The 12,062-nt window shown below is 41.1% G+C and overlaps 1 protein-coding gene across 1 annotated transcript in view; it reads right to left on the bottom strand.

Moving 5' to 3' along the window:
• Positions 1 to 4,455, bottom strand: part of LOC109870209 (CUB and sushi domain-containing protein 1) — a 291,027-nt gene extending 286,572 nt beyond the window's left edge. The window contains exons 1-2 of the mRNA XM_031804842.1: positions 4,443 to 4,455; positions 3,937 to 4,195 (exon numbers count right to left, since the gene is read on the bottom strand). Of these exons, the coding sequence (XP_031660702.1) occupies positions 3,937 to 4,195; positions 4,443 to 4,455 (272 nt within the window). The remainder of the gene's footprint in view (positions 1 to 3,936; positions 4,196 to 4,442) is intronic.
• Positions 4,456 to 12,062: the final 7,607 nt, after the last annotated feature.

The raw sequence follows: 12,062 nt of genomic DNA, 5'->3' as shown, positions 1-12,062 counted from the left end.
ATAAAAAATCAGCAGGGGATCAAATACTTTTTTCCCTCACTGTATTCAACCCCTTTGTTATGGCAAGCCTAAATAAGTTCAGGGGTAAAATCTTGCTTAACAAGTCACATTATAAGTAGCATGGACTCGCTCTGTGTGCAATAATTAACAATTAATGTCTATCCCATCTCTGTACCCCACACATACAATTATCTGTAAGGTCCCTCAGTTGAGCAGTGAATTTCAAACACAGATTCAACCACAAAGACCAGGTAGGTTTTCCAATGCCTTGCAAAGAAGGGCACCTATTGGTAGTTGGGTAAAATTTAAATTTTAAAAAGCATACATTGAAAAGCATACAGCTTACTCAGTTGCCAGAGGGGAAGGCCATTTTTCTCCAACTGCATTGTTGGTTGAGGGCTTGTAAGTAAGCATTTCATGGTAAGGTCTACAACTGTTGTATTCGGCGCATGTGACAAATACAATTTTATTTTATTTTATTTGAAAACTCTCAGGGATTTTACCATGAGGCCTATGGTGACTTTAAAACAGTTCATGGCTGTGATAGGAGAAAACTGTGGATGGATCAACAACATTGTAGTTACTCCACAATACTAATCTAACTGAGTGTGAAAAGAAGGAAGCCTGTACAGAATAAAATGTTCCAAAACATACAACGGACTAAAGCGATACTACAAAAAATGTGGCAAAGCAATTAAGTTCACCTTTGTCCTGTTATGTTTGGGGCAAATCCAACGCAACACATTAATGAGTACCACTCTCCATATTTTCAAGCATAGTGATGGCTGCATCATGTTATGGGTATACTAATAATTATTAAGGACTAGGGAGTTTTTCAGGATAAAAAATAAACTTAATGGAGCTAAGCACAGACAAAGTCCTGGAGGAAAACCTGGTTCAGTCTGCTTTCCACCTGACACTAGGAGATGAATTCACCTTTCAGCAGGACAATAACCTAAAACACAAGGCCAAATCTACACAGTGAATGTTCCGGAGTGGCCGAGTTACAGTTTTGACTTAAATCTACTTGAAAATCTATTGCAAGACCTGAAAATGGTTGTCTTGCAATGGTCAACAACCAATTTGACAAAGCTTGCAGAATAAAATTTAAAACTTCTGGGTACAATCCAGGTGTGTAAAGCTCTTAGAGATTTACCCAGAAAGACTTACAGGAAACTGTAATCACTGCCAAATATGCTTCTATAAAGTATTGGTGTGAATACTTACATGTATGTAAATTCAATATTTCTGTATTTCATGTTCAACTAATTTACTAACATTTCTAAAAACATGTTTTCATGTTGTCATTATCGTATATTGTGTGTAGATGGGTGAGGAAAATATATATTTAAACCATTTTGTATTCCGGCTGTAACAAAATGTGGAATAAGTCAAGGGCTATGAATACATTCTGAAGGCACTGTATATGCTACATAAAAACTTAATAGGCTTTACCTCCTAGACTTCTGCTTGCAACAGCAGAATGCATGTTACATCTGCGTCATTATACTAGGTGCTATGCATGGAATCACATTGAGCGGGTGCTACCTCACACTTTCTATTAATTAAGTAAGTAGCCTTGGCTTGTGTAAGACAGATGGGCTCATAGAAGCAGGAGCCTATTTGCCGTTTCTGTAACGTGAGGCAGCTTGATGCACAACTACACCCCCTGGATAGGACACTAGTCTATCACAGGGCCTTACCCCCAATCGATCTCCTTAATACTAATTGGCAAGCAGAGAAACGCCAGATCCCATTTTAGAGTCTTTGGTTTGACTCGACCAGGGAATCGAACTCTCAACGTTCCGATCTCAGGGTGAACACTCAAACCACAATGGCACTGAGTTGATCAACACTTTCTATTACCACTCACATCATTTACTTTGTAAATACTGTGAAACCAATGTAAATACAAGGGAATCGAACTGGCTTGCCTAGTTAAATAAAGGTTAAATAAAATGAATAAATAAAACTAAAAAATAATTTTCAGCAGCAAAAGTTTATCTTCAACCTCTTTATGCAAATAGTTGTGTTAATCATCTGTTACTTAAAGCTTTCTGCATCTAATTAAAGCCATTCGGTTTTCACTTGGAAAACAAGTATTTTGAGATTGCCTTTATTGATTGCAGGTTCCCATTATTCACTTCAACACCCAGAGGATGCCCTCCGTACCAACCTATCGGCATACTTCAAACCTGGTAAGTGCAACATTGGCAACCACAGGGATGCTGTTTAGCCTGCATGTCATTACAAATGTTCACTTGTTTCAGAAGTTATGGCAAGATAGACTCACCGTGGTACTTTAAGTACAGTTGGGAATGAATGAATGCCTTTTTAACACCAATAGAACTATTCAGTGGGTACACAGGAATGTTCAACACAACAAAACTAAAATGTGTAGCACAATAGCACAAAAATCTATATACTGAAATAAGCTGTCATGTCAGCATGTACAGTGCCTTTAGAAAGTATTCATACCCCTTGTCTTATTCCACATTTTGTTATGTTACAGCCTGATTTCAAAATTGATTAATTATAGTACAGTAGTAGCAAGCTATCAAAGTTGACCTCTGGTCCTCCTTCTCATCTTTGCGCTGTCCTTCTCAAACTGAACCGAACATAGGCTATAGGCTAGCCCGCACGCAAGAAAGTGCATTTTATGGACTAGACGTTCTAAAAAATAGATTTGGGGAAAAAAACTTTGACTCTCCTCCTGAACTTCCACCTACAGAACTTCCACCTAACTTCCACCTACAGAACTTCCACCTAACTTCCACCTACAGAACTTTCACCTAACTTCCACCTACAGAACTTCCATCTTCCCTACACAGCACTGCCATAGGTTAAGCAGCACATAAAAACGTTTTTGATCAGCAAGAGCAGAGCAAGCCGAGCTCAGGGTTAGAATATCCATTGCAGTGTGTGATGCTGCCTTGTTTTATTTACTCCATCCCAGCATCTATCTTTGAAATATAACTTTATTCTGTGCTTCTCCGAGCATCGACTTCGCAGCCTATAGCCTATAGGCTATGGATTGTTTTATGGAGACTACACTAAATAGTCTATAGGTGCAATTGATATTGTGCTCCCAGCGGAAAATCATAGATGAGGGGCAGCATCGGGCACACATCATTATATAGCTTAATAAGAAAATAATTATAAAACACTGAGAAATATTGGAATTTTATCAATTGCAAATTATATGACCCTCCTCTAGACAAGATATTTAAAAAATCTAAAAAGTCTGATCCTCCCCCATTTTCCTCCAGGTAACCATTTAGTAAATTTCGAACCGCCCCTAATTATTAACTTAACCGTGTTAAAGGAATATTCAATGTCTGCTTTTTTATTTATTTTACCCATCTACTAATGGATGCCCTTCTTTGCAAGGCATTGAAAAACCTCCCTGGTGTTTGTGGTTGAATCTGTGTCTGAAATTCACTGCTCGACTGAGGGACCTTACAGGAAATTGTATGTGTGGGGTACGGAGATGAGTTAGTCATTCAAAAATCATGATAAACACTATTATTGCACACAGAGTGAGTCCATTCAACTTATTATGTGACTTGTTAAGCACAGTTTTCCTCCTTAACCTATTTAGGCTTGCCATAACAAAGGTGTTGAATGCTTATTGACTCAAGACATTTGAGCTTTTTTCATTTTTTCATTTTAAACAGGTGACAAAAATCTAAATGTAATCAATTTTAAATTCAGGCTGTAACACCACAACATTTTGAAAATGTCAATGGGTGTATATTAACTGTATATTAACAACTTGACATCTCTAGCGCCACACAGGATCACTAATGATACAACAATACAGTAGCACTAAAATCAAATGAATGCAAAACCAAGCCATTGTTAAGAAATGTTCTCAGATCACCACCCAGTAGACCTACATAGAAAAATGCATATGGGTAAGTAAAAGTCTGTTACCTCATTTTCAGGTTTCCTGGCTGTGGTTGTCCGTCATAAATAGAGACGATGTCACAGTCCTCTTCAAGAGCAAAGGTGTGAAATGACAACTGTATCCTGTTTCGTTCTCCTGTAATGATGATCCAGGTACAGTTGGCATAGTTTGGGTAGCCGTGGGGAAAGCCAGGACTCTCTATCGTTCCATTTAGTCCTTGTGCAACACCACCACAAGTTTGACCTGAGGATAAAATCAAAGACAGACATAAGATATAATATGGATCTTTTAGATGACCAATCTAATAATTTACACGCTGTAAATTCGGGAATATTATGCATGACTCTGGTATGAAACAGCTATATATTGTTCTCAAATATGCCACTGAAACAGCATTTCTGTAGCACAACAAAGCACCCCCTTCCATTACCCATTGGAAGCCTCAGGCCTGAACACAAGAACCTCTCTTCACAAACATTAAATATATATGTGTTTGGGTATGTTGACATATGCAAATGTATGGTAAATTTACCTCGGTGCTCCATTTCACATGTCTCATCTCTCGCTGTGTCATATTGTGAACAGCATAGGGGGACCTTCCAATATCTTGGCTTATTTATGATTGAAAAGCAGTATGCATGAAAGCGGAGTCATTTTGTATTGTTAACTAACGGACCCAAACTGAAAAGGTACCCAAACCCAATGGCCTTAATCATAATCTTACCTGGAGCAGAAAGAGAACTTGCAATCACTATTCAGAACTGTTCTCCAAGGTGAGAAATACAGCACACACAACAACGCTTGCACACAGTATGATTATACCAAGTCATTATACCTCATCAAAGAGGTGTAGAATCTTTGATGAAAGGAGATTATGCCATTGTCCTTTCAACCTCACAAGCTTTGCAATGAAAGAGTAACAAGGTTAAATCCTGCCATTCTTTGCCAAGAATCATTAGCTTAAAGTAAATAGAGTGTTTCTGCATGTAGATGTCAAGCAATGATTTCAATTAAATATGCTTGTTGCTAATACTCCCAGGCAGACATTTGTGTCAATCCAAAACCACTCATAGATAAAAGACGAGAGTAGCTGTAAGGTTAGCGCAATGTATGATTATCTGCCACTGGAAAACATTGCTCACAATTTCATGTCTGTTGATGTTTTCTAAGAACCATGTTGTTATTCTAAGAAGCATGTTGTTGTTCTAAGAAGCATGTTGTTATTCTAAGAAGCATGTTGTTGTTCTAAGAAGCATGTTGTTATTCTAAGAAGCATGTTGTTGTTCTGAGAAGCATGTTGTTGTTCTAAGAAGCATGTTGTTATTCTAAGAAGCATGTTGTTGTTCTAAGAAGCATATTGTTATTCTAAGAACTGTTATGTCAGAAATATAAACAGTCCACAATTGTATAGGCTAGAGCTCTACCTTGATAAATAACAATGGAACTAAAAGCATGGAGGTCTGTTCATATGTAAGAAGATCACCATTTTTGGAAACAAATGAAGATTGAAAAAAATGGTGACTCATCAAAGCTTTGTCAACGCTACTGAGACAATATTTTGATAAATATGTTACCATCAAATTACAAAATCAGAAGACCTCTGAAATCATAAGCAGCAATATAAACTGAAGCACACAACAAAAAACATTTAGCATGAACTCTACCAACCACAGCCATTATATTGGGTGAATGAGACTAATTATACTGTTGTCTGGTAGAAGACATGACTTTCTGTTCTGTTAGTTAAACATGTATCACTTTATGCCAAAACACCATTACTCAGAACATTAGTAATCCGTGAAGGACATGGAAGGCTAAAGAGGTCACTGGAAATGCAGCATTTTATGAAAACGTTTAGTTATGAAGAAGATGGACATGTTATACCATAGTTATACCATAGTTATACCATAGTTATACCATAGTTATACCATATGTTTGTTGACAAATAAAACAGAAAGGGCTACAGTAGTTCAATAAGCTTGAGACGGTGTAACCATTTTGTCTCTCTACCATAGCACATTTCACACAAATAAATAGACAGTCTGCAGATGGGACATGCCATCTCTCCAATTTGTTGACACTCTTTGAGCACATCAAATGTGCCTAAAACATGCTCAGGCTGCAACCAGATGCTGCTGGATTTGTTTGATGCTGGACACCCTCAGACATCTGTATTCTGGTCCAATGCACTTTGTGTTTGTACTATAATACTGTAGGTTGGCATTTGGGTTCAGGACCATCTGTGTTGGCATATTTTCATCATCTTTTATTTGTTAGCATGACTGATAATCATAAGCTCAAATATAACTTGCAGGTCAAAAGGAAGTGCATTGTGGTTCATTACCAAAGGCACTATAAATCGCTTATTTGTTTTTCACCACAGACTGTTTATCCCACCAGTGCAACATTAATGAGATCCACAACCAGGGATTCATTTTGTCAGGATAATACAGACTAATGCACTAGTTTGAAGTGACAGACAGTAGAGCTGCCCTTGCAGAGGTACAACTTGGTGTGGAACATGAAATACAGCCTTAATTGTGCCACTGATAGCACTCTGTATTGATTCATTAACATTATCACTGCAGTAGCCAACCTGTGGTCGATGGTCAATAAATTCCCACACTTTGCCTCCATAACAACCAAGCAGGGGTCAGCTTTTGAAATAGATAGCATTGAATAAACAGCCATACAACTCCATGAATAAAGAAAGAGAACTGACATCATGATGAATACCCAGTTGGTTGTTGATGAATACCCAGTTGGAGGGGGGGGGGGGGCTTGTAGACGCAATGGAAAATTCTATTTTTATTAATGCACAGTAAACATGCTTCTAGAGGTCACTCCAATGAGTGATCACAGCATGCATGTGTTAGAACAGGGACATCCGGTGCCGTTCAGAAAAACACCAATCAGTGCAAGACCACTTCTGCTGAAATAAGTTATCTACTTCGCTGGCTTCATGGTCATCCCTTGGTACAGTCCTTTACAATGATCAATCTACAGACTATCAGTAACATTTCAACGAACTAACTACTAACCCTAATTCAAACCTTAACCCTTATCCTATCCCTAAACTCATCTCCAGTAACACCTAATGATATCATCAAGTGATTTTAACAAATTATGAGTAGGCATCTTTAACCTAACCCTACCCCGGACTCTAACCTTAACCTTTACCCTAAACCAAGCCCTGACTCTAACCTTTACCCTAACCCTACTCCTGACTCTAACCTTAACCTTAACCCTACCCCGGACTCTAACCTTAACCTTTACCCTAAACCAAGCCCTGACTCTAACCTTTACCCTAAACCAAGCCCTGACTCTAACCTTTACCCTAACCCTACCCCTGACTCTAACCTTAACCTTTACCCTAACCCTACCCCTGACTCTAACATTAACCTTTACCCTAACCCAAGCCCTGACTCTAACCTTAACCGTAACCCTACCCCTGACTCTAACCTTAACCTTAACCCTAACCCTGACTGTAACCTTAACCTTTACCCTACCCCTGACTCTAACCTTAACCTTTACCCTAACCCAAGCCCTGACTCTAACCTTAACCCTAACCCTACCCCTGACTCTAACCTTAACCGTAACCCTACCCCTGACTCTAACCTTAACCTTTACCCTAACCCTACCCCTGAATCTAACTTTAACCTTTACCCTAACCCTACCCCTGACTCTAACCTTAACCTTTACCCTAACCCTACCCCTGACTCCAACCTTAACCTTTACCCTAACCTAAGCCCTGACTCTAAACTTAACCCTAACCCTACCCCTGACTCTAACCTTAACCGTAACCCTACCCCTGACTCTAACCTTAACCTTTACCCTAACCCTACCCCTGAATCTAACTTTAACCTTTACCCTAACCCTACCCCTGACTCTAACCTTAACATTTACCCTACCCCTGACTCTAACCTTAACCTTTACCCTAACCCTACCCCTGACTCTAACCTTAACTCTAACCCTACCCCTGACTCTAACCTTAACCTTTACCCTAACCCACGCCCTGACTCTAACCTCAACCCTAACCCTACACCTGACTCTAACCTTAACCTTTACCCTAACCCAAGCCCTGACTCTAACCTTAACCCTAACCCTAACCCTGACTCTAACCTTAACCCTACCCCTGACTCTAACCTTTACCCTAAACCAAGCCCTGACTCTAACCTTTACGCTAACCCTACCCCTGACTCTAGCCTTAACCTTTACCCTAACCCTACCCCTGACTCTAACCTTAACCTTTACCATAACCCTACCCCTGACTCTAACCTTAACCTTTACCCTAACCCTACCCCTGACTCTAACCTTAACCTTTACCCTAACCCTACCCCTGACTCTAGCCTTAACCTTTACCCTAACCCTACCCCTGACTCTAACCATTACCCTAACCCTACCCCTGACTCTAACCTTAAACTTTACCCTAACCCCACCCCTGACTCTAACGTTAATCTTAACCCTACCTCTGACTGTAACCTTAACCTTTACCCTACCCCTGACTCTAACCTTAACCTTTACCCTAACCCAAGCCCTGACTCTAACCTTAACCCTAACCCTACCCCTGACTCTAACCTTAACCTTTACCCTAACCCTACCCCTGAATCTAACTTTAACCTTTACCCTAACCCTACCCATGACTCTAACCTTAACCTTTACCCTAACCCTACCCCTGACTCCAACCTTAACCTTTACCCTAACCCAAGCCCTGACTCTAAACTTAACCCTAACCCTACCCCTGACTCTAACCTTAACCTTACCCTACCCCTGACGCTAACCTTAACCTTTACCCTAACCCTACCCCTGACTCTAACCTTAACCTTTACCCTACCCCTGACTCTAACCTTAACCTTTACCCTAACCCTACCCCTGAATCTAACTTTAACCTTTACCGTAACCCTACCCCTGACTCTAACCTTAACCTTTACCCTAACCCTACCCCTGAATCTAACTTTAACCTTTACCCTAACCCTACCCCTGACTCTAACCTTAACCTTTACCCTAACCCTACCCCTGACTCCAACCTTAACCTTTACCCTAACCCAAGCCCTGACTCTAAACTTAACCCTAACCCTACCCCTGACTCTAACCTTAACCGTAACCCTACCCCTGACTCTAACCTTAACCTTTACCCTAACCCTACCCCTGAATCTAACTTTAACCTTTACCCTAACCCTACCCCTGACTCTAACCTTAACATTTACCCTACCCCTGACTCTAACCTTAACCTTTACCCTAACCCTACCCCTGACTCTAACCTTAACCCTAACCCTACCCCTGACTCTAACCTTAACCTTTACCCTAACCCAAGCCCTGACTCTAACCTTAACCCTAACCCTAACCCTGACTCTAACCTTAACCCTACCCCTGACTCTAACCTTAACCTTTACCCTAACCCAAGCCCTGACTCTAACCTTAACCCTAACCCTACCCCTGACTATAACCTTTACCCTAACCCTACCCCTGACTCTAACCTTAACCTTTACCCTACCCCTGACTCTAACCTTAACCTTTACCCTAACCCTACCCCTGACGCTAACCTTAACCTTTACCCTAACCCTACCCCTGACTCTAACGTTAACCTTTACCCTAGCCCTACCCCTGACTCTAACCTTAACCTTTACCCTAACCCTACCCCTGACTCCAAATTTAACCTTTACCCTACCCCTGACTCTAACCTTAACCTTAACCCTAACCCTACCCCTGAGTCTAACCTTAACCTTTACCCTAACCCAAGCCCTGACTCTAACCTTAACCCTAACCCTACCACTGACTGTAGCCTTAACCTTTACCCTACCCCTGACTCTAACCTTAACCTTTACCCTAACCCAAGCCCTGACTCTAACCTTAACCCTAACCCTACCCCTGACTATAACCTTTACCCTAACCCTACCCCTGACTCTAACCTTAACCTTTACCCTAACCCAAGCCCTGACTCTAACCTTAACCCTAACCCTACCCCTGACTATAACCTTTACCCTAACCCTACCCCTGACTCTAACCTTAACCTTTACCCTAGCCCTACCCCTGACGCTAACCTTAACCTTTACCCTAACCCTACCCCTGACTCTAACCTTAACCTTTACCCTAACCCTACCCCTGACTCTAACCTTAACCTTTACCCTAACCCTACCCCTGACTCTAACCTTAACCTTTACCCTAACCCAAGCCCTGACTCTAACCTTAACCCTAACCCTACCCCTGACTATAACCTTTACCCTAACCCTACCCCTGACTCTAACCTTAACCTTTACCCTAGCCCTACCCCTGACGCTAACCTTAACCTTTACCCTAACCCTACCCCTGACTCTAACCTTAACCTTTACCCTAACCCTACCCTTGACTCTAACCTTAACCCTTACCCTAACCCTACCCCTGACTCTAACTTTAACCTTTACCCTAACCCTACCCCTGACTCCAAATTTAACCTTTACCCTACCCCTGACTCTAACCTTAACCTTAACCCTAACCCTACCCCTGAGTCTAACCTTAACCTTTACCCTAACCCAAGCCCTGACTCTAACCTTAACCCTAACCCTACCCCCGACTCTAACCTTAACCTTTACCCTAACCCTACCCCTGACTCTAACCTTAACCTTTACCCTAACCCTGCCCCTGACTCCAAATTGAACCTTTACCCTACCCCTGACTCTAACCTAAACCTTTACCCTAACCCTACCCCTGACTCCAAATTTAACCTTTACCCTAACCCAAGCCCTGACTCTAACTTTAACCTTTACCCTAACCCTGCCCCTGACTCCAAATTTAACCTTTACCCTACCCCTGACTCTAACCTTAACCTTTACCCTAACCCAAGCCCTGACTCTAACTTTAACCTTTACCCTAACCCAAGCCCTGACTCCAAATTTAACCTTTACCCTAACCCAAGCCCTAACTCTAACACTAACCTTAACACGAAATACATGGCCAGCTACTATTATCAGCAAATCTTCTTGAATCCCTTGCCATTTTGACATGAATTTAAACTTGAAATGAGCCTCTTTTGTAAGCTGGAGAAATTGTTAAGCTCCAAGGAGACATCAACATTTCAGCAACCATGCCTGCAAACATTTCCACACACATTTAAGAAAATGACATTATTGCAATTGCCATAGATTATCTAACTAACAAATCTAACATCAAGCCAACCAAACAAATCATATAAGGCAGAGGTTGGTTTCACATTGCAGTGTTACAATCTAAAGTGTTTTGAGAAGAAGTGGCTTGTGATGTTATATAATTGCATTGATTATCACACATCAAGATTGTGACACTGTTAAGATGCAGCATTGTGAGTCATTGGAAAAGCAGGCGAATTTAAAATCCATGTTTCAATTACAGTGGACTATGATTTACTGACACAAAATCATGTGAATGACCTTTGCAAAAGGAAGAAAAACTATCTCTTACATACATTATCATTTTAATTGTACCTTTATTTAACTAGGCAAGTCAGAAGAACAAATTCTTATTTACAATGACGGCCTACCCTGACCAAACCCTAACCCAGACGACGCTGGGCTAATTGTGTGCCACCCTATGGGACTCCCAATCATGGCCAGTTGTGATACAGCCTGGAATAAAACCAGGGTATGTAGTGATGCCTTTAGCACTGAGATGCAGTGCCTTAGACCGCTGCGGTCTAAGATACAACACTTTGCTTTCAAATAATCACACACAGTATCTGCGCATGTGCAAGGGTTCGCTTCACGCTGTTAGTGTGGTAGCCAATGGACCAAAACAGTGGAGAAGGTGAGTCTTGCGCTACAACATCTTAGTTGTTATGGAAATTGACCCACTATGATGTTTACATACTGCATATTCGCCATATCGCTTAGTCTACCTTTTCGGTTCTCATCTTCATGTTCATAAGATGTATATACATGGCCAAAAGTATCTGGACACCAGTTCAAATTAGTGGATTCAGCTATTTCAGCCACACCCTTTGCTGGCAGGTGTATATAATCGAGCACACAGCCATGCAATCTCCATAGACAAACATTGTCAGTAGAATGGCCCCTACTGAAGAGCTCAGTGACGTTCAATGTAGCACCGCCATAGGTGCCAAATTTCTGCCCTGCTAGAGCTGCCCCGGTCAACTATAAGTGCTGTTTTTGTGAAGTGGAAACGTCTAGGAGCAACAACGGCT

This window comes from Oncorhynchus kisutch, linkage group LG25, assembly GCF_002021735.2.
Source record: "Oncorhynchus kisutch isolate 150728-3 linkage group LG25, Okis_V2, whole genome shotgun sequence".
In the NCBI taxonomy this organism is placed as follows: Eukaryota; Metazoa; Chordata; class Actinopteri; order Salmoniformes; family Salmonidae; genus Oncorhynchus; species Oncorhynchus kisutch.
This window is presented reverse-complemented; position numbering and strand designations above follow the sequence as displayed.